The sequence below is a fragment of the Cryptotermes secundus genome, unplaced genomic scaffold (assembly GCF_002891405.2).
Source record: "Cryptotermes secundus unplaced genomic scaffold, Csec_1.0 scaffold88, whole genome shotgun sequence".
NCBI classification, from domain to species: Eukaryota; Metazoa; Arthropoda; class Insecta; order Blattodea; family Kalotermitidae; genus Cryptotermes; species Cryptotermes secundus.
In genome coordinates this window covers 1647460-1672037 of record NW_019724585.1, presented here as the reverse complement: position 1 = coordinate 1672037, position 24578 = coordinate 1647460, and the positions used below count along the sequence as shown (strand labels likewise).

The window sequence follows — 24578 nt, the reverse complement described above, 5'->3', positions numbered from 1 at the left end:
ATCTTATTCTACTTTGTCTTACTAATGATGTATGATGCCAGTCACGGTAGCCGAGCGGTCTAAGGCATGCACTGACTTCGCTCGCTCGGAAGCCGGGATCGTGGGTTCGAATCCCACTAGGGGCATGGATGTTTAGTTCGTGTGTGTTCGTTTTTCTGTGTTTGTGTATAGGTAGAGGCCTTGCGACGAGCTGATAACTCGCCCAAGGAGTCCTACCGAATGTGTAAGATCTAGAAAAACCGAAGTGAACGGAGCATTTCATGGAGGTAGGCCTAGGCCCACTGGGGCTGTAGTGCCAAGGGGGAAAAATGATGTATGATGATGAGTACAAATTATGAAAATACTCATTACGGAATTTCCTGCATTATCTGCTTGCTTTTTCTTTCACAGAAACTCCAAATACAACATTCTGACTTCAAACTACATCAATCTACGTTTTATTTTTAATTTGAAGACACAGTTTCAAGTCTCTGAAAGATAGTATGTAAAAAACAAGTACTGTCAGGTTTTAAAATTTCTATCTAGGGATCAGATCTGTCAATTCTGAATATGTCATTCTTCCCGTACTAGCCCATGCTGCCTGTGGAAATTAAGGAATTCTGCAATATCTCAGCACTTTAGGATATTGGCCGAATTCAACTTTAGTGTTCACTTCTGATTTTCCTCACGCGCATTTTGCATACCGACACGGTCCTAATATTACATCTTTTTCGAGTGTCCGCCCTTCGGAGGAATATTAAACTCCGTGGCCTGTAGTCCGCAAGGGAACTATACCGACCAAGTGACCGCCACTTGTCGTCGAAGTTAGTGTCAACATTTGCTGATAGAGGGTGTCACTTTGTCGGCGCAACGGGTCCTCACGGCCGTTAATCTCGGTTTTCTAGACCCGGAGCCGCTATTTCCTTTAAATAACTCCTCGATTATCCTCACGAGGCTAAGTGGACCCCGTTCTAGACCCACTACTTCTCAGAAAATTTGGTAGCGCCGGGAATCGCAACCCGGGACCTCTGGATCTGTAGCCAGGAAGTCTGACCACTAGAACACAGAGGCGGTCATCGCAGGAATATTGCAATTACTAATCGGAGTAAAAAAATAATTTTCGATTCATAAACCACAAGGCATCCTCATAAATTCAGAGCGTTATCAATATTTCTCTATTAACTTCTGTTTCTTTTTCATTGCAATGAAAGAAAAGAGAATGACGTGGGAATAAGTCTGTGTCTAAAGAAAACAGGTCTTGTTCTGTTCTGTTATCTGTCAGCACACGTAGCCGGAGTTCTTTCTTGATTCCAGGTACTTCACGTCCTAACCTTGGCTTCGATTCAGCATTATGCAATGAAGTCACTCTTGCTTTCTATTATGGCTGCAGATACGTCAGATGCCAACACTTACTGATTTTCCCGTTGACAACAACTTGTTCTTTCTTTTCTCATTTATCGTTCTACACTTTTACCAAGTTTATGTAAATAGTTTCCTTTCTGCATGCAGAACATTTACTACCTAACTCTATAAAGAAGCTGATAGTCGCTCATCTAGTCGAAACAATTCCTTCCGTCTTATGGAACCTTCAACGGGGTACGCGGTAGCGTAGTGGTTAAGGTACTATGCTACAAGGTCGCGCGTTCTAGTCCCGATGAGGTCACTGAATTATTTTCAATTGACCTAATCCTTTAGTCCGCACTAGGCCTCTAACAGAAATGAGTACCAGGAATTAATTAAATAATTTTCCTGGGGAGTAAAGTGCGGCCGGCGCGTAAGGCTGACAACCTAACCGCCATCTTTGAGCCGACTGTCTAGATAGTGTGGGACCCTCAACGTCTCACAACCCTATGGGCCTTTACGGCCTGGTACAGGGATAGCTTTACCTTTTTTTTCTTTTCTTTTTACTGAAGCTTCAACACGGCTAATGTTAAAGTTCGTAACTGGAAACATTCGTGACCCACTTCCGTCCACCTTTCATCCTCAGAATCAATTCCCCTTAAATTTCGTCTTAATGTGTAATTCTCTAGTCTTATTGTCGGTCTTACAAATAACGGTTTTGCCAGATTCCCACTGAAATATCGGTGGGCATCCATTTTCTCCCTCCGTCATGGTCACGTGCTCAACCTACCGTAGCTACGAGTATCTTCTACGTTTCACTGTCACAATCATACGAGACGCGCACGTCTATGAATTATTCAATTCGTTTCTCCTTAAATGAGTGTACGCAGAAACTGATGCTGTGATACAAATACAAGAAGAAATATGTTTTCTGACTTTGTATCCCAGTTTGCATGTAAGTATACCATTTTCGGCCTGTGATCTTCCATGGCAACACACCATTTATTTTGATGGAAAATGACGAACAGTTAGCTTCAACTGCTAAGTGAAGGCGGAACACTTTTCATTTGCTGACCTTCTCAAATGCCAAATTCAGAAACTAATTGTCAGGGCTTCTAAGCGAAGTATCTCCTATACAGTATGGAAATGGATAAGCGGGGCATGACAAAAGACACCCAGCTAGTGCTTGACCATGCAAGAGCACTTCGAGCCCTCAGAGAAGCAGTTCTTATGCCGAGAAAATGGCGTCACAATGAATGAACTCCCGCGAACAACGCCGATAACTGAAACCAGACGCGTGTCCGTAACAACCTTGATGCAAATCCTTGACACGATGAGATCTCAGAAACAGGATTAACCAACTAACTTCAATTACGATGCCTATAGAAGAAGAATATAAACACAGAAAGTGTATCTGGTTCGATAAGTGTAAAAAAAAAAGACCAATCCATAATGAGCCGTATAGGAGTTATAACAAATGTACTGAAGTTACTCTGAACGACGCTTGTCGCAAGGCTGCGTACACTTTAGAGCTTTACTGATTTCCAAGTCGTATGCTGCGCTTCTAGAAGAAACAAGTCATCACGTGAGCCGTTCCCCTGGCGCCCAGCAGTTTGCAGCTCTGTGCCTCACACATATCCTAGATGCAGTGTAACAAAGTAATTACATGATCAAGGATTTTCCTTAAGCATTTCGTGGTTAATTCAAGTGGCTAAGACATTCCTTGTTTTTATATAACTCCGTGGTTCATAAATGCTAAAATGCTTGAGTTACAAGTGCACTAAAATTTTTGAAATACATATATTACTCGTATATTAAGTAGTACTCGATCCAGGTGATTTAAAGTTATGTAATACATCGTTTAAATAAACACTCTTTTTTATGTTTATAACAGTAGTTCTGATTGGAAATGTGATCGGAAAATCAATGCACCACTTGCAATATCCGCCTTGTTCAGAGAGTTCTCAGCAGACACCCGTGATATGAAAGACATGTCATTCTTGAAAGCACGATTGGTTGCATGTTTTCAGGCGTCCTCTATAACCGTATTGTTTTTGTCCTCAATTCATTTTCTCTCGAAATCGTTTACGTTGGACACGCACAGTCTTCTGCAGAATTGTTATCTCCGTCTTGTTAAACACACGCAGAAGATGGTGTTGGCTGGCCTGACATCTTGTGAAACTGGCAAGAGAATGTAGTTTATCACGGAGTTTAACGAACACCCGTGACCTTTTAGCTACTATGTTAATGTTTGCTTTTCAAGATCAATAAACAATTTTTTTTTCAGATTAGGAAGTTACTAAATATCTTCCGGGAAACGACAACCCCGCCCCACGATCGTTTGAATCAACTGCGTAAAAGTGAAGGTCATCAGTTTTATCGAGTTTACAGGTTGAGACATATACACCAATTAATGCTGGTTGATTTCCGTGTCAAATTTGATTTCTTAGCCTAAGAAATGACCACAACTCTGTGAACAAGGGCACTGACAAATTCTACACACGACGCGAACTGTTACTTTGTATATGAAGGCATGAAGAGAAGATGAGAACGATCTATATCCCCCCCCCACAATTTTCTGTGCGTTCCAAATGCGGAAGCTTAGAATGAAGGCAAAATATGATTCACACATCAGTCGTATTAAATTTAAGAGTTATCGACGAAGTGAAATTGTAAAAACTTGAGCTGAAATATCTACTAACGTGTCAATATGAGAGGTCCCGAATATACAGTAATGCGCAGTAAACTGCTCGTTAGGTTTTCGGAGGAACAAGAGACTGCTCATTGTGTCACGATAAATGTGGTGCTCTAACATAATAATCTCTAGTCGCTTAAGATGAAAGAAAAAACCGACAAGAATTATTAACTTATTAACACCACCATTCATTAAGAAGTGTTTCTTGAATAAAAACGATTTGAAGAGGCCCTTTCCAAAAAAAGTGACACCTTGTATTTGGGCAGAAACATAACAGATGTTTCGCATGAAAGTATTGCCTCTATGCTCAGAGTCGAAAAGTAAGTCAAGCAAGAAATTTATCTTTCGCTTGTCTTAATCTTTGACACTGAAGATGCAGGCAGTACTTTCCATTGAAACGTCGGCAAACTTCTACCAGACTACATGGTGTCACTTCCCAACTTATAGTAGTCCCCGCTATAAAAATATCAAATCTGGCACAAATGATTTATATTTCTAAAATATTTTCAATTTATTCGAGAATTACCCTAACTTCAAGACTATGTGTATGTAGGTCTGTCAATTCAGCAATGTTTCATTTAATGATGCATGTAAGACATGGAGACTGGGGGTGTTTCAGAAAGGGGTGTTGAGAATATTTGGACCGAAGAGAGATGAAGTGACAGGAGACTGGAGAAAACTGCATAATGAGGAGCTTCAGAACTTGTACTCTTCTCCAAGTATAATTAGAACGATCAAGTCAAGGAGGATGAGGTGGACAGGGCATGTAGCACGAATGGGGGAGACAAGGAATGCGTATAGGATATTGGTGGGAAAGCCAGAATGAAAGAGGCCACTGGGAAGACCGAGGCGTAGGTGTGTGGACAATATTAAAATGGATCTTAGAGAGATAGGATGGGATGTTATGGAGGACTGTTCTGGCTCAGGATATGGACCAGTGTAGGGCTCTTGTGAACACGGTAATGAACCTTCTGGTTCCATAAAATACTGGGATGTAAGACATGGAGTGGTGGTCCACTAATATTGTGAGAAGGCTAATGTAGGAAGCATTTGCTGAGTGCTGCCGCTATGTATCCACCAGAATAACAGAGGAGTTTCTACTCTATGCAGTCTGAGCTACACTAAAGCGTTTTTAAATAAATGATAAACAAATAACACGAAAAGTCACAAGGATCATATATTGGTCAAGTTAAGTCCCAAAGTTCCTTACATGCCCCGTCACTGAAGTTCCATACCGGAATGTTGTTCAAAACTGAATGCAATCACCTCTCCTTCTCCTTTCAAGAATATTGTGTTGCGGCAAATATTTTTTTTTTTCACGACTGTAGCCGTAACTGCATATTTTTGTCCATGATTTATTCTGACCGTCTTACAGTGCATACATTTATTCACCTTACTCTTCTCTCTTGCACTACATGTTTCGGCACTAAAGNAGAAGAAGATAGGTGTGACTCGCGTACTGAAATACGACATAAGGATGACAAATCCTGAACAGTTTTAACATTTTTAATATTTAAAATTTAGCAATATATATGACGAATATATATTTTAGTTATTTTAGTATAAAGACAACAGGGCATGCAATGCAGTAGTTCGACGTACATCGAAAAGCACCTGAAGATGGCACTTTAGTGCCGAAACATGTAGTGCAAGAGAGAAGAGTAAGGTGAATAAATGTATGCACTGTAAGACGGTCAGAATAAATCATGGACATAAATCAGTGCAACAGGACGCTAAAATATAACATGCATATTTTTTCTTCAAGAATAAACAACACTTACTACCTTTATCATGGAAAATGTTATTGCAAGTCTCTTGTTCATGAATGCACCTACAAAAATTGTTACTTTCTTCTCAGATACCTAGAGGAATCGAGGAGAACTACACCGTGCAGTTTTTGTATAAAGTACTTCTGGCTAGGTCTTAGCCTTAATACAGAAACACGTAATGGGACACTTGCCCCTGTATTTGTGCTGCAGGTAAAATCTATTACGTTTCTCATTGGCAAATGCATCGTATCATGTAAGGAGGAAGCATACCTCTGACAAAGCTAGTTATGCTTCCTGCACATCTGACGACTTTAATGCTTTGCTGCAAGGTGCGTGCAGACAACGCTTGCAGTTCTGGTAGCCGTAACAAGTGGAGCAGGGCGCAGCGAAACAGAGGCTGACTTCAGGTGACGGTGTTATGACAAGTGTCTCCGAGTAGAACAGCCGAAGATAACGTAAGCTCAGGACACATAAGAACATTTGTACGGTGAATGCTGTGCTCTTAGCTCGTTATCATTATTTCAACACTGTTAGCCGTCGCCATGTCAGAGTTTCTTTCCTCAATGGCTCTTCCAACCCATTCAGGGCCAAGGCCTCGTATTCATTTCCGTAATCATTTCTCACAGACGGTATGACTCCTTGGACGAGTGATCAGCCTGTCACAAAGCCGCTACCTAAGCAAAGAAACACACAAAAACGGAATAAACGCATACACACAACAAACAAACATGCCTTGAGCGGGATTCGAACCACGATCCCGGCGTCCGAGCGTGCGAAGACAGTTTCTGACTTAGACCGCGCTAATCCAGAGAAAAGGGTTAACAGGAAGACTTAATAATAAAAGTCTCAAACGAACTGAAGAGACACGGCGAGAAAAGAAGTCCAGTATTTTAAGTTGGTGGTGATGGTTTTATGTTATTAGAGTAGCAGAGAACATTTCCCATGTGTCTCGCGCATGCGTACAGCTATGACACGGAAGGGGCACTTCTTCAGGCCGGTTGGGTCTATTTTACGTCGTAAGTCACTGCGGACTAGAAGATAGTTAAAAACTGACTTTTACCAATTGTCCGCATTTACTGAATGTGCCTCTCACATATACCTATTCTCTATATATAAACGGTATACATACATCTCACAGTGCATAACAATTGCATAATTAAAACTGATTGGGACAAGATATCCTTAACCTGGTTGTTGTCCTCATGGCATGCGCTGAACGGAAAATGGAGTGGCAGAAACGGATTCTCGTACGAACTTGTAAATACAGTTAAGTATATAGTCTACAGTAAGTTCATGCATTAAGCTCGCAATATTTTAATTTATCCTAAAATCTGGATTTATTTTGCGGTTGGATTGGACACCGCGTTGTCAACATTAAGTATGAAATATTGTATCTGAATATGACTGTGCTTTGGACCGAATTTTTGCCTGCCAAGGCAACTGAGGCGCAACAACATAAAGGGATTAATTTACAGTACTTTCTTACATGAAAATACTGTCTCATTATTTATATTGCATAATCCATTAAATTGTTGCGATCAATAAGTAAGTCTTTATAACATACGATATCCGTGATCGAGAATGAAGGTTTATTACCACGTCCACAAGAACCGCCCACTGGACGCGTGAGTAATGCTCGTACACATAGCTATGCTGCAAGAATGCTTCAACTTCGACCTGACTAGCATTCAAATGTTAGCGTGCTGCCTACAATACTTACAGAGGATGAACAAAATAATGGAAATACTAAGAAACAGAGGAATATAATTTGTGTTGCTTACATGGAAAGAACTTCAGTTAGGAGTGCCGAATATTCTTCCGTGTGAAAGAATTGTAAAAAGGGAGACTTGTCCGATTTTGAAAGAGGACAGATGATGGGTGCGTGTTTAGCTTCAACATCTGTGACAAAAAAACTTTCATATTATTGAATGTATCGAGAGTGACAGTTTCTAAGGTTATGTCGGCATACACATGTCATGGGAAGACAACATCAGAGAAAAGTCAATCCCAAGAAGGATTGGAGTTGTATTGAAAGCAAAGGTGTTGCAACACTACATTAATAAAGAATGTACGTAGGTAAGGCAATAAGTAAGTTACAAATGGATATAGAACTTAAAACAAATAAGAGTACTGATTTGAAAAATGCTTTTATTTCTCAGCATAATCTCCCTGTACATTGAGGCACTTGTCCCATCGTTTCACAAGCCCCTGAAAACCAGCAGCATAAAACACTTCGGGCCACTATCGGAACCAGGCGGTGACTGGGATCATGAAGGCATACTGCTCACCGCATTCCAGCCTCAAGGACAAACCGTAAATGCCGACTCCTACTGTAACATCCTCAGGGAACTTCGTAAGGCCATTCAATGGAAGCGACAAGGACTCCTCACGAAAGGCGTGTTGCTCCTGCATGACAACGCGCGTCCCCATACTGCCAACAAGACAAATGAAACGCTGCGAAATTTCGAGTGGGAAGTCCTCGAGCATCCTCCATATAGCCCCGACTTTGCTCCAGGCGACTTCCATTTGTTCGGCCCTCTTAAACATCATCTTTTGGCTGGACATTTTCCCGACAATGAAGCTGTAGAAAGGGAAGTCACCGCCTGGTTCCGACAGCAGCCCAAAATTTTGATGCTGCTGGTTTTCTGGGGATTGTGAAGCGATGGGACAAGTGCCTCAATGTACAGGGAGATTATGTTGAGAAATAAATGCATTTTTCAAATCAGTACTCTTATTTGTTTAAGTTCTGTATCCGTTTGTAACTTACTTATTGACTTATTGACAATATCTGCAGTATTTGTATTATTTTGTCCCACCCTTGCATCAAAATATTTTAATGCTAACACCTTACTGAATTCCGCTCACAAACAATACGTTTATCTGCACAAAAATTTGAAGTTTCATGTCAGTGAGAATTCATAATAGGTTGCGTTCTGGGTTCTAACGCCGTGTAGCCTTTTATGTGGTTAGGAATACTTCTGAAGAAACTGCTGTCTTTATTTTCAATTCTTCCCTGAAGACGGAGGAAGCAAATTCTTTCGTAACATTGGTAATCAATCAACCCAGAAGACGAAAATATTACTGTGTTTCTGCATCATTATTCCAGTAACGTATGCACGAACAGTGAAACTTAGCAGGCTAGTGCACGCGCGAGAGGAACGCACTGACAAGTATTGTCATGACGCAACAGTCACCAGCACTTTACCTAATCTGAAGTACACGTGTACTTACCTCGGGAACGCAAGTCTGAGATCTGCCTTGAGTTTGCCCAGTAGCTCGGTGACACTGGAGAACTGTCTGAGGCTCATCTCCTCGCCCTGGGGTGTGGTGGGTGTGAGGATGGGGTTCCGGTAGTCCTTGTTGCTGTGTCCAGGAGATGCCTGATGGATGTGTTGTGCGTTAAGGGTAGGTAAGTTTTTGCTCTTGTGTGCCACGTCGGGAGATTCCGCCTCTACGGGGGAGCCGGGACCATAAAGTTGGGCTCCGCCACCTGACCGGCGCCCCCATTTGCGCAAAGACACGGCGTAATCCTCGGGGTTATACACGGGGGGCCGCTGTTGTTCCTGGAACAGGAAACAGTTGTCTGGTGAAATGCAGAGGGCAGCCAAAGGAACGTAACAATTTATGGGCAGAACCGTTGCGTCTGTTGATTGACTGATTGATTCTTGGCAATTAATCGACGCTTGTACGTCTGAATATACTCGTATTATACAGACTCCTATATTAAAATGAATATGAATAATCAGTTTGAAACGGCATGGAAGGAAGCACCCGTGATTCACCTCAAGGGGTTCTTCTATCATTTGCCTGGGATGTTTCGTGGGTTTTTAAAGATGATTTCTCAAATAATTGTGTATATGTACTTAATGATGGGTTTTGTTAGCGTCAGTTGCCCGAAGTAACAGAGTAAAGTTACGATAAACCTCAATCACGATAATCAGAACACCGAGACGAGATTCGAACCCGGAACCACAACAATAATAAACCATTCAACATATGTCACATCCAACATATTTTTCACGTACAAATCTCAGAACTGAGGAAGATTAAAATTGTTTTGTCACGTAAGAATACTTAATGCAATGATCAGCTTGGAAAGCAATTGATATATTCGGAATTCAACCTTAAATCGTTATATGTTATAGTGGTTACTACAAGCCGATACAAAACGTTATTTTTTTCTCATGCAACTTCTGATTAACGAACACTACACGTAATCGGAATTCGTTCAGAAGTTTCGGAAATAAAACATGTAAAACATTGTAAGATTTGAGGCTTTCACGGCGGTGACTATGAAGAAAGTCTGCTTTTACCGGTTCTCACGGTCTCTTCGCTTGCAGATTTCTTATATTTTTTCTTCTACCCTGAGGATGGAGGCGATACGTTCCTCCGAAACGTCGGTTAACATCGCATAGACACGGTGCCAAATCCCAGAAGACTGCTTTCTTCATGTAAAACATTACTTCCCAATTATGCGATTATACTCGTCTTATGCACTTCTTGCACATAATACCCCAAAATATCACTTAACTATATCATATCATATGCTGAGTTTGAACTGGTGTGTCTCCTAACGAGGTACAACTTTGCCTACGCCACGATCAGCATACAGCCTTGAGGAAGTGTTGTTAAGGATGCTGGCTCTATTAAGTAATGGATATTAGTTGCTTGACCTGATGTGTATAAGTAGATCACAGTTTCGAAAGCTGACGCCGTTACCTTCAGAGGCTGCAGTTTTGCTCCTGGTGATGATCTAGAAACACCGCACTAGTAAGAATCCTGTTCGTCCACTCGTGCCTAAGGGCTAGACATGCAGTTCCTCGAGCCATTGTTATGGTCGTCATACTTTGAAATGTGAATCGTTGCTCGCCTTACGAAACTACAGCCATAATACATTTTGGAAGGGAAGCAAATGTGTAGAAGAAAAAGGTAAATCTATCCCTGTAGCAGGCCATCGAGGCCCGTAGGGTTTTGAGACGTCGAAACTCCCGCATTTTCTAAATATCCGGTTCAACGGCGGCGGTAAGGTTGTCAGCCTAACGCGCCGGCCATCTTTTACCTCAAAGAAGATCCCTCGTACTCATTTCTGTTGAGTCGCTGAGTGGACACCAGGGTCATATTGCGGCTGGAAAAATTAGGTATGTTGAAAAGTGCACTGACTTCATCGGGACCCAAACCCGCCACCTTCCGGCTTGCAGCACAGTGCCTCAACCAACTATGCTACGGCATGCCCCAGTAAATGAAGCGTATAAAATTAAACTGTAATGCAGAAATCTGTAGGGCGCATGTGCCTCTGTACATTTCATGTTGGAAGCACCTAAACGGATTTTGATTAAATTTGACACACGAAATCTAAACATAGATAAAACAATGGATTACTTTATTCTCTCTGCTGTCTAATTGTACCGCAGAATGTGCAAGAGAGAAGAACAAAACAATCAGGATAATTTGGAAGTGAAAAGCCTAAATCAAATATCTGTTTGTATTGATATCAGTATACATAATATATTCCGGTCACGGTAGCCAAGCGGTCTAAGGCATGTACTATCTTCGCTCGCTTGGAAAATGGGATCATGGGTTCGAATCCTACTCAGGGCATGAATTTTATTTTGTGTGTGTGCGTTTTTCTGTGTTTGTGTACAGGTATAAGTCTTGCGACAAGCTGATCACCCGCCCAAGGAGTCCTACCGAATGTGAAAGATCTAGAAAAACCGAAGTGAACGGAGAAGTTCATGGAGGTAGGCCTGGGCCCACTGGGGCTGTAGTGCCAAGGAGAAAAAAAAAACACATAACATATAGAAATGTGAAACTTTCACACATGGCAGTAAATAGACTAGTTTATTAGTAAATGTGTATCCCGTCAGGGTTAAGCCATCACCACTCGAGAATTTCCCAGCAAGAATAACCGGGTTTTAGGATGACAGCTTCTGGAAATAGGTTTATATGTCTAAAAATGTAACTAGTTCAAGAAGATGTAAGTGTAAATCGAAATCAGCAACAAAGTTATAATATATATATATATCTGCCAGTCTGCCTGTCCGTCCCGTCCTCTTTCACCCAAACTGCGCGTTGTAGAAGAAAATCGTAAACATAAAAGATGTTTACCCTGGCGAGAAAACCCAGATAAAGTTGTTAATCTTTCTCTTATCTGCAATGGTTTATTCTGGGACACTTTTCTTCCTCATTCTTTCCTGCATAAGAAGAAGAATTCGGACCGTGGCGACTAGTATGTTTACACTATGAAAAATGCGGTCTGCTGGGTTGTAACACCGTGTAGTTCGAGAAAGTTTTCTCTGAAGTGTCCAGCAGCACCCAGAAGCACGCGCTCTCCGTAGCCCCAAATACAACTAGGCTGTAGCGTCATGTATTTTAATTCTTGTTTTGAACAACTTACATAACTTATGTATATGCCGTCCCGAAGACAGCTAGGTCACTTCACTGCAAGAGGACAATGTTCTTTAAACGACTCACCCCGTAAGAACTGTTCTGAAGATCAGTAAAAATCAGGGACAACAAAAGTAATTTCGGAAATTGTAGTGCATATTTCTCTGCACGGATGCACCTCAGATATGTGTGTGTGTTTGTGTGCATGTCTGTATGAGAGCGACAGACAGAGTCTGACCGTGCCATAGCTCAGGCGGTTAATCGCTGGCTTCCCACCGCGGCGGCCCGGGTTCGATCCTGGGTCTGGTCAAGTGGGATTTGTGGTGGACAAAGTCGCGCTGGGGCAGGTTTTCTCCGAGTACTTCGGTTTCCCCTGCCAATCTTCATTCCACCAATTGCTCCACAATCACCCTCACCTATCATCTGGGGCTGGTACAATAGGCCAGAAGTGGCCGTAGTACAAGGGACTTAGTCCCACCCCACTAGCAATAAAAATGAAATATATCTGAGTGTGATGTAGTGCTTTCACAGTGAGTACAAATATATGCTTAGTCACACACAATTCCTGACATGTCAACCGGATATTGCGATAGTGACTTGCAGTAAATGACATAATTTATAAACGATTTATAATCATTTTAGAATGATGTCATAATTTACATATAACTCTTTTTAATCTTAATCAATAGGAAACCTAGCAGTGTACTGACTAATATCTACAATATAAGCAACAAGAATAGTATCTTTTCAGTTAATGTGTTCTAGAAAGATGATGAATTTCAAAGCCGAAACATTCCTTAGGTTAGTTATTTCATGACGCTGCCAGCAGTGAGAATGTTTATCGTCTATGATAGGAAGATGGCCGTGCCATATCTCAGGCGGTTAGTTGCCAGCATCCCACCGCGGCGGCCCGGGTTCGAGCCCAAATCAGGTCGTGTGGGATTTGTGGTGGACAAAGTAGCACTGGGGCTAGATTTTCCTGAGTACTTTCGTTTCCGCTTATAATTTTCATTTCTCCGACTGCTCCACATTCATCATCATCATCATCATCAACATCATCATCTACCATCCGGGGCTCGTACAATAAGCCAATTAGTGGCCAACGTACCAAGTGGACTCAGTCTCACCCCACCGCAAGAAATTAAAAGGAAGTGAGAGGAAAATTAATAAATGTGGAGCAGTTTGGCGGAAAGAAGAGTGACAGGGGAAACCCGAAGTACTCGAAGTAAAGGAGCATATATGCCACTTTGTCCATCACGAATTCTATACGACATGAGCTAGGATCGAGCCCTGGCTGAGGCGGTGGGAAGCCAACGACTAAACACGTGAGTTAGAGCATTGCCACAAATATGGGGGCCTCTATCAGTAACAACAAATATAGATTAAGACAATTTCTTTTCTACTGTTCTTATTTCTTATAATATATATAAATACAAACTTTCAAAATTTTAGAGAAGCAAATGTCTCAGTAAAATCTGTAAATTATATTTCTGTTTCGTGGAGGCCCCATAGCAACCCCCTCCCCCTTAAATCCGCTCCTGGAAACAAATTACTGCTGCCGATTAAGGTGACTGATAAAAGAAAATGTAATTAGGGCTATGCGGAATTATTAAAAATGTTCATTTTGTTAGCAACAAATTTAGATTATTATAATTTCTGTTGTTGCTCTTCGTATTTCTTAATGATAACTAAAAACACGAACAAAATCTTCGTGGTTTTAGATAAGTGAAGGTCTCAGCAAAATCTGTGGATGCTACTTCTGTTACTGTCGAGGCCCTAGGGGACTGTCCCACTCGCTTCCCCTTAAACCCTACCCTGTATTCTGTTCCATACAACATCGCGACCTCCTGTTCGATCCCGGGCCAACTTATCCATAAACATTTAGGCCTGACACTTTTCTAATTGTGCAGAGCAATTTGCAACCAGTAATTAAGGTGTCTATCGTGCGAACAGACAGCACCAACAGCCCCCACACCCGGAGGGACTCTTAGAGTGAACCCCACGTCAAACGCTACCTAATCTGCACTCTCTCAGCTCCTGAATTCATCCTAGAAATAACCGACTACGCCTAGTCCAGCCCTGAAACCTCCTGTAGATACAGACACTGTGTTAAGAGATGAGTATACTACCAAATCGTAAGCTTTTCATGTCCACAGAAACATTAATCTTCACAGATTCATATGTTTCTAAGTAAAAACTAAGTATTCATTCATTCATTAATGTCTCTGCTGCCCTTTGTTGGGCCTTGATCGCTTTTTTCTGTTTCGTAATCCTATACACAGTCGGTATGACTCACTGGACGGGAGATCAGCCCGTCGAAAGACCAGTTCCTACACACAGTACGGCACAAAGAATAAACGCAGACAGACATCTATACCTCGAGTGGGTTTCGAACCCATGACCCCAGAATCCAAGCGGACGAAAATATTTCATACTCTAGATCGCTCGGCCACTGTGATCTGCAAAACTAATTATGAGAAACCGCTAAAGAAAACTGCCATCATAGGCCTAGCGTAAGAGTACGTAAATATGATACAGATGTACGTATTAACGTCGACGGTCCAACTACGGTAGACGTAGTCGTTAAAAGTAGGAAGTAGACTACGTATTTGGGTTAAGGGCCCAGTCGGCTAGAAACACGACATGTACGTAAAAGACATAAGCGGTGTTCGAACTCGTAACCTCCGAAATGAAGAGTCATGAGCACAGCTGCACAACATGCGAAACGCTCAGTGTCCTGAGTGTTTGCTTTGCAGGTGCGGTACTTCACTCGTTAGCGCGATGAGTGTGCGGCTTTCCTTCCGTCCGTTTGCCTCCTTGTGTGACGGTTTCTGCTCTGTTCTATGGTCGCAAATCCAAGCAGTTTGCTTCTTAGAATTAGATAAATTTACTAATAACATTCCACGGCGAATAATAATTACTGGGGAGCTTAGGTTCATCAATATGCCATGAAACCACAGTGCATTTACCATATTCGTAGAAGCCCACTAAAGGACACTATCCTGAGCCAGATTAATCCATAGTAGTCGTTGTTCCGGCACCAATCTCTCACGAATCTCAGATTAAATGTACTGGGAATGAATTCGAGAGTCCACAGCGAGGAACCGGCACCTAACCGGCATGGCCTTGCGACAGTTCCTGCATAAACGAATTAAGCTGCACAGTTTAAACCAGTAAACACCTCCACGTCCTGCTCCTTCAAGACCCATTTCAATAGTACCCGCCCATCTACATCTTGGTTTGGAAAGAATCTCTTTTGCTCATGTGTCCTAGCTAAAGTTCTGTACACCTTTCTTACCTCCGCGGGCCTAACAGATACCCCTCTTAGAACTACTATTGGAAAGCGCAAGTTATGAAGTACCTACTCCAGCCATTTCTTCACACTCGTGTTATTTTGTTTCTTAGATCCAAACATTAACAAAAATTGTTTTAAACGCCCTCAATCCAAGAGCACATTATCCCATATTATGAGAAATACAATTTCACATATATATAAAATAAGACAAGGTTATAAGTTTGCGACGAATTATTCTGAACAAAATTCCAGGAATTAATTTACAATTAACCCTATTGTAACTATAATTTTAATATTTATGTATGTTTCCATATATTTTAAATATTAAGCTTTACTTTACTGTTATTGTTATTATTACATTAGTTTATTATTATATATATATGTGCATGTATATATAATTTTTCCAACCTTATAATGGGTTGGAGCTATTGCAGTTAATTGAATTCTATTCCTGCCTAAATAACACATGCTGCCTTCCTATTTCTTGCCTTCTTTTGTTCGTTCTTACTCTATAACTGGCCTGTGATTTGTTGAGCAAGAGCGTAAATAGATACAATTCTTAACTGAACTTAATTATTAAAATATTAACTCTAAAACTCCGTGGCCTGTAGTCCGCAAGCGAACTATACTGACCGAGCTACCACCGCTTGTCAGCGAAGTTAGTGCGAACTTTAGAGGACAGAGGGTGTCGCGTGGTCAGCGCAACGAATCCTCACGGCCGTTAATTTCGGTTTTCTAGACCGTAGCCGCTATTTCCTTGAAACAGCTCCTCAATTATCCTCACGAGGCTGAATTGACCCCGTTCCAGACCCACTACTTCTCAGAAAATCTGGTAGCACCGGGAATCAAACCCGGGATCTCTGGATGAGTAGCCAGAAACTCTGAACACTAGACCACAGACGCGGTCAGAACATTAACTCTAGTCAATGTACATGCATATATTTTTCTCACCACATAACGGTTAACATTACTGCACTATTGGAATTATTATTAGTATTATTTTGACAGCAATTACCATTTTCATTACCATCATCACATCATCATTATCACCATCTCAATGATGTTTTTGTTTTTCCCATTTTCTTCACTCGTGTTTCCTTTATAATTAGCTTTGGACTGTAAAGTGAGCATGTAAATAATTACATAAATTAAGTACTGGTTTGAAATTATTAATCAGCATAGCTTACAAATGGATCTGACAGGCATGGGAACTAAGGTACATCTTACAGCAAATGTTCACAAATTGTCAGGTGTATAAAAATTGTACATAAAACGTGTTTATTTGCTTTTTTTTTCCCTTGGCACTACAGCCCCAGTGGGCCTAGGCCTACCTCCACGAACTTCTCCGTTCACTTCGGTTTTTCTAGATCTTACACATTCGGTAGGACTCCTTGGGCCGGTGATCAGCTCGTCGCAAGGCCTCTACCTGTACACAAACACAGAAACTAAAAATCCATGCCCTGAGTGGGATTCGAACCCACGATCCCGGTTTCCAAGCGAGCGAAGACAGTGCATGCCGTTTATTTGCTTAATATAAACAAAAATTAAGAAAGGTCCAACGTGGATTATCAATTAAGGGGCAGATTCCTCTGAAAGGAATAGAATACAGCCAAATTCTTTGAGTTCTATCCGCATTGCATTGGGATATGGTCAGTTAAATGTATGCACACAAAGAACACACGGCGTAAGCTGATTTTCGCCTATGCAACTGACGGTCAAGGCAAGCTGGTAGAATTTTACAGGTTTAGTAACCTGCCCGAGCAGCAGGCCTACATCAATCTTATTTATACCCATTACAATTCTGAAATTACTGCGCTAAAAGCTAAGTTCATCGTCAGCTACACCTACTGGAATCAACAGAGGCGAATTCTAGGAAGCTTCATTGGGCTGCGGGGAATGTGGCTAGAATGGGGGAGACAAGAAATGCGCACAGAGTTTTAGCAGGAAATCCCCTAGCGAGATGGTCATTCATAAATTTGGGCTGAAGATGGGAGTACAAAATTGAGATGGAACTTAAATGGAAGAGGTTGTGAGGACTGAAAGTGGATAGAAATGAGTGAGAATCGAATCGAATGGCCATCTTCGATATTATCGTTGTCAAATCTCCGAGCTCTATTACTACAGCTTTAGTAACAGAAAGCATTACAATTTTTCTGCCAGTAACCCCCTTAAAATGGGTCTTAGATAGGATGGGATGGTATAGATTGGATTGGTCTGACTCATGATAGGAACCAGTGGAGGGCTCTTGTGAGCACGGTAATGAAATTTTGGGTTCCATAAAATGCTGGAAATTCTTGAGTAGCTGCAGATTTGGTGGTTCTTCAAGAAGGGCTCAGCTCCATGAGTAAGTAAGTAACCCCCAGATAAGAGCTCATCTTAAATTACGGAGCCTTTTTATTTTATATTGTGGAATCAATCGTTAGAGAAACTGATGTGTGAGCTGCTGCGAATTTCTCACGGAACCACAGTTTGAGAGTTGCTACTGTGAGACATGTCGACACAGAGTTCTGTTTTCCGTTATTACTATAGCTCGTCCGCAATATACGGAGCCTATGATATCCAAAATTTACCTGTAAAATCTAAAGCACGTTCAATAAAAGTAATTAATCTGGTATGTCAGAGTATGCTGTCACGTCTATTAGTGACTCTCGACAGGGTTTTGAATTGGATATTGGATTTATTGACCACCTTAACAGACGACCCGTGACTACAATTTACTACAGCGCCATGGCTGTTTTCTACACTTCACAGATCACTATAGCACACGTTATATCTGTTTCACTAGTTATTTCCAGGTAACCGGTCATAAAAATGGAGATTCAACTGCACCGACCAAGTCTTCATTGCACNTATGAAGGTCTTTTTCAGCTATCATGACACTCTGGCTCTTAAAACTCAGAATTCATTTTTAAAGCTTCAATAGTGTCACAATTTCAGAGTGACTGTATAGGGGTTTGGATCGGAAATTGGATTTACCGAACTCTTGCGGAACGCAACTGCAAATAAAAACTACCACTGATTATCACGCTCTGCAGTTCACTACAGCACGCACTAAATCTTCTCAGTCCGCGACTTCCAACGGCGGATGTCACCTTACTTTGGGNCAAGAATCTTCAACCATAAACATGGCAGTTTACTATAAGAAAAACCTTTCAATTTGTATACGTATGTGTCTTTATGAATCATTGTACAGGCACAAGAAAGCTTCTGTAAATATTTTCTTAACTCTCTTACTGGATTATGACCGTCTTTTTCAGCTATCATGACACTCTGGCTCTTAAAACTCAGAATTCATTTTTAAAGCTTCAACTTTGTCACAATTTCAGAGTGACTGTATAGGGGTTTGGATGGGAAAATGGATTTACCGAACTCTTGCGGAACGCAACTGCAAACAACTATAAAGCTATCACTGATTCTCACGCTCTGCAGTTCACTACAGCACGCACTAAATTTCCTCAGTCTGCAGTCTTCACCAGTCGTTACTTCGTAGCGTCTTCCAACGGCGGATGTCCCCCTACTCTGGTTTCCCGAACTATCCCCATGCCTCAACTACCAACTTCTAACAGCAACAGCTCACGACGACCGAACTGCAGCAGTCCTCTACTTTTCACAATTTCACTTCACTCCACTGTACTTAACTCAACGAACCTCTTTCTCTAACTGTCCTGTTTATAACATCTCGGCATGGACCGCATAGAAAACATAGTTCCTGTGCTGTTGTCCAATTTGTTATTGGTGACCTGTTGCCTAGCAGCGGGAGTTGTTTATAGAGCCATAATTTAGCAATGGGTCTACATGCTACAATACTCGTATTTATACACGTTTTGTAGGGCTCCTTANGAATCGAATGGCCATCTTCGATATTATCGTTGTCAAATCTCCGAGCTCTATTACTACAGCTTTAGTAACAGAAAGCATTACAATTTTTCTGCCAGTAACCCCCTTAAAATGGGTCTTAGATAGGATGGGATGGTATAGATTGGATTGGTCTGACTCATGATAGGAACCAGTGGAGGGCTCTTGTGAGCACGGTAATGAAATTTTGGGTTCCATAAAATGCTGGAAATTCTTGAGTAGCTGCAGATTTGGTGGTTCTTCAAGAAGGGCTCAGCTCCATGAGTAAGTAAGTAACCCCCAGATAAGAGCTCATCTTAAATTACGGAGCCTTTTTATTTTATATTGTGGAATCAATCGTTAGAGAAACTGATGTGTGAGCTGCTGCGAATTTCTCACGGAACCACAGTTTGAGAGTTGCTACTGTGAGACATGTCGACACAGAGTTCTGTTTTCCGTTATTACTATAGCTCGTCCGCAATATACGGAGCCTATGATATCCAAAATTTACCTGTAAAATCTAAAGCACGTTCAATAAAAGTAATTAATCTGGTATGTCAGAGTATACTGCCACGTCTATTAGTGACTCTCGACAGGGTTTTGAATTGGATATTGGATTTATTGACCACCTTAACAGACGACCCGTGACTACAATTTACTACAGCGCCATGGCTGTTTTCTACACTTCACAGATCACTATAGCACACGTTAAATCTGTTTCACTAGTTATTTCCAGGTAACCGGTCATAAAAATGGAGATTCAACTGCACCGACCAAATCTTCATTGCACAGCCTCCAGTACAACTGACTGCTCACTAATTTTTAAACCTGTCTAGGTTATAACACCTCGGCTCGGACTGTACAGAAAACACCGTTCCTCTCTTGCTATTTAATTATTTCCATGGAACATATTTGTTTGAGATGCCGTTACTCAGCAAATACTCTTTTATATTTGCATATTAAGAATCTGTTACCTAGCAGTGGATGTCGTTTCGTTGTTTAATTCGAGGTCGTTATCCAGTAAGGGCTCTACATGATACAATATATTCTAGTGTTGAAAACTTTGAACTTCATTAGTAAAATTAAAAATATATTTGAAAATAAACTGATAATCATTCATTTTGTATTTATTATGTTACCAAATTCATCACAAGTACAATTAAAATTCGTGAATTTTGCAAAAGTCTTTGTATTGATTTTATCTCTGTTTTAACAGGCAGGTTGTTTATCGTGTTGGAATGATGCTGAAGAAATATTTTTCTTACAAACTAACTTATGTATCTGTCTCTCTCACTCGCCGGGTCGTGCGATTCTGTAAGATTACCTGGTCAACGACTTATGTAGTAGCTGTTTCTATAGTATGAAGTTGATGGGGCTGTGTAAACTCAGCAACTGTGGAACCATGACGCATACGAAATTTACAAGAATCTTCAACCATAAACATGGCAGTTTACTATAAGAAAAACCTTTCAATTTGTATACGTATATGTCTTTATGAATCATTGTACAGGCACAAGAAGGTTTCTGTAAATATTTTCTTAACTCTCTTACTGGAATATGAAGGTCTTTTTCAGCTATCATGACACTCTGGCTCTTAAAACTCAGAATTCATTTTTAAAGCTTCAATAGTGTCACAATTTCAGAGTGACTGTATAGGGGTTTGGATCGGAAATTGGATTTACCGAAATTTTGCGGAACGCAACTGCAAATAAAAACTACCACTGATTATCACGCTCTGCAGTTCACTACAGCACGCACTAAATCTTCTCAGTCCGCGACTTCCAACGGCGGATGTCACCTTACTTTGGGTTCCCGAACTATCCCCATGCCTCAACTACCAACTTCTAACAGCAACAGCTCACAACGACCGAACTGAAGCAGGCCTCTTTTTTTTCCTTGGCACTACAGCCCCAGTGGGCCTAGACCTACCTCCATGAACTTCTCCGTTCACTTCGGTTTTCCTAGATCTTACACGTTCGGTAGGACTCCTTGAGCGGGTGATCAGCTCGTCGCAAGGTCTCTACCTGTATATAAACACAGAAAAACGCACATAAACAAGCCATGAGTGGGATTCGAACCCACGATCCAGGCTTCCGAGCGAGCGAAGACAGTGCATGCCTTAGACCGCTCGGCTACGCAACAGGCCTCTACTTTTCATAATTTCACTTCACTCCACTGTACTCAACTGAACGAACCTCTTTCTCTAACTGTCCTGTTTATAACATCTCGGCATGAACCGCATAGAAAACATAGTTCATATGTTGTTGTTCAATTTCTTATTGGTAACCTGTTGTCTAACAGCGGGAGTTGTTTATAGAGCCATTATTTAGCAATGGGTCTACATGCTACAATATTTATACACGTTTTGTAGGGCTCCTTAGACAGACGATTGGCTCATCGTAAGAATTCCATCTTTAGAGGAAAATAATACGACACAAAGAGTGTGGCAACATAACAGTGTCCCGAGCCGGATTTGAACCTAATGATCCGAGTGTTCGAGCATACCAACACAAAATAGGTTTATTTTTTCCCCTTGGCACTACAGCCCCAGTGGGCCTAGGCCTACCTCTATGAACTTCTCCGTTCACTTCGGTTTTTCTAGATCTTAAACATTCGGTAGGACTCCTTGGGCGGGTGATCAGCTCGTCGCAAGGCCTCTACCTGTACACAAACACAGAAAAACGCATACACACAAACTAAACATCCATGCCCTGAGTGGGATTCGAACCCACGATCCCGGTTTCCAAGTGATAGAAGACAGTACATGCCTTAGACCGCTCGGCTACCGTGACCGGCCTTACTAATACTACCGATACATAATTCAGTGAAGCCGACAGTGATTCACCGAACGGGTACATAGAGACCTAACACTCCAGAGTTGTATTTGGTGGGTTCTCGGTTTGAATCTCGGCCGGGACACTGGCTATTCTGAGTTTTTCGTTATTTTCCTAAGGCCGGGCAGAAAAAATGCTGGGATAGTAACTCCAATGGGACACAAGAACTTCCTTCCAAACTCTTTCCAATTCAGCCAACAGTTATCCCATCATCCAATGCTGTATAGTTTCCGTACAGAAAGCGTCGTTATGTAACATACGAAAAGAAGAAAACAGTTGAAGCTAAGAACTACCTGCCGTTAATGGAAGGTGAAGTTACACTACCGCGTTCACAACAATCCTATATCCCATCCTGAGACGGTTCAAATCCTCATCTTATTCGTCCATGTTTCAATTTAATGCTAACCTTCCATCTACGATTGGGTCTCCCAACTGTCTCCTTTCAGAATTTCCTATAGTAAATTTGTCTTGTGATTCTCACAGCGGTGTTTATGAAGAATTCTATCTTCTAGGATATAACGCAGTGTAGTCCACTTAAAATCAACCGACGTTTCAGAGACGCATATTGCCTCAAATCTGTTACCTGATTCATGTTGGTTTCTTGCTTAACTTACGCTTCAACCTTGAAAAGGAGGCGACCTGTTCCTCTCCGAAACGTCCGTTACCTTTCATCTGCTACACGGCACTATATTCCAGAAGATAAAACTCTTCACCGTATAATTTTTTGGTAAACTGTACAAGTGACAAAGCTGTTTACTGCGTAATTTTCTCCATTCTTCTGCTAGGGTTACTTCCTCTCTTTCTCTTAGCAATCCACCCTCAAGCATTTATATCCCTTGGGCCAATAGACAGCTTTTAACACATATAAAATAGATTCAGTTGCAGTTTTACACATTTTACGCCTTACTTCTTATACAGGAGAAGGCAAAATTTCTGAACTGAATGTCAGCAAGTATTGTCCGAATTTGAATTGCTCTTAAGTTGTACCCGAACCTAAGTTAGATTAGTTATTGTTGTTCCCAAAGACTTAGTGTGTCGATCTTCCAAGCATTCTTTGCATTACATCGCGCATGAAAGTGTACGCACTTTTCTCTTCATTCACCACAAGACCTACATAGACGTATGTACTTATTAGCGCCAACGCCACTGAAATGACAAACGTCCTAGACTTACGTACTGCATTCCGGATGAAGTTCGTCATTTTTCGACATAAACTCCATCTCTTACCGAGCTCGTTAATTAAGTGGTAACACTACACTTGGATTCGGGAAGTACTAGGGTCCGCTACCAACCATCCTGAATTACTTTTAGTCCAAACAGATCCTCCATGTTAATATAAGGATACTACATTCACATCGACTACTACCGCCTCCTTCCATATCCTTACCTAGTCACCGTTCAGTTCTATCTAGCCATCTCATTCTACTCTACAGGGAAAAGTTCGTTCGAGTATCATTTTGTTTACTGTTGGTAACTATGGTAATAACCCGACACAGTGGCGGCGCGGTCTGAGGCGTGAACTGTCTTCGCTCGCTCGGATGCTGGGATCGTGGGTTCAAATCCCACTTAAGGCATGGATGTTTGCGTGTGTATGCGTTTACTCTGTGTTTGTGTTGTCCTGTGTTTAGGTAGAGGCCACGCGACTAGCTGATCACTTGTCCAGGAGTCCTACCGGCTGTGAAAAATAATAACGGAACTGAATACGAGGCCAGGGCCCTGAATGGGCTGGAAGAGTCATTGAAATAAAAAGTAACCTGACACTCATCTGAAGAATGCGCTCGAAACGAAAGAAACACGGGACATTTGAAAATGGCCCTGGTATCTCCAAAACCAAGTGCAGAATGTTACCGCTACATAAACCTAACTGTTAAGAGAGGAAGATTATTTCAAAAGTCATGATTTTCACTCGCAATATAATAAATAGTTAAAGTACATTTGTCATATCAGTACGGCTAGATGATAAGTAAAATGTACATAGTTTCATAGGTCAATCAACGGATCTTCCATGCAAAAACAGGATAAAGCTCTGTGAACAGTAGTTCATGGGTGGAAACTTGTTCACATGGCACTGTAAATTTTACGCTTCACAAGACTATTGGAAAACCTTACATTTACAAGAGGAGTAGCACACAGGACAAAGTTTCTCTTGTACAGGATGCGTCAGAAAGAATGGATGGATTTCACAGGGCAATAAAATTGGTAAGGCTTAATCAAATCCAAATATTATTGTTACCATCAGATTCGCCAATATATGCAGTTTATTTGTGGAATACAATATCATCCTTATGACGTCCTTGGCTTCTGATACAGACGTCGAGGCGTTTTCTGAAGTTGTTCATCACTCTCGCGGTCATATCTGGAGGAATACAGCGATTTCTTCTCGATCGCTGTATCCCGCTCGTTCAGTGTATGTGGTCGATGTTTATAACTTTCCGCCTTCAAATGGC

The 24578-nt window shown here is 41.4% G+C and overlaps 1 protein-coding gene across 1 annotated transcript in view; it reads right to left on the bottom strand.

Moving 5' to 3' along the window:
* The window catches only part of LOC111862291, a 181977-nt gene that overhangs the window by 45642 nt on the left and 111757 nt on the right, over positions 1 to 24578 (bottom strand). The window contains exon 3 of the mRNA XM_023847557.2: positions 9016 to 9347. Within this exon, the coding sequence (XP_023703325.1) occupies positions 9016 to 9347 (332 nt within the window). The remainder of the gene's footprint in view (positions 1 to 9015; positions 9348 to 24578) is intronic.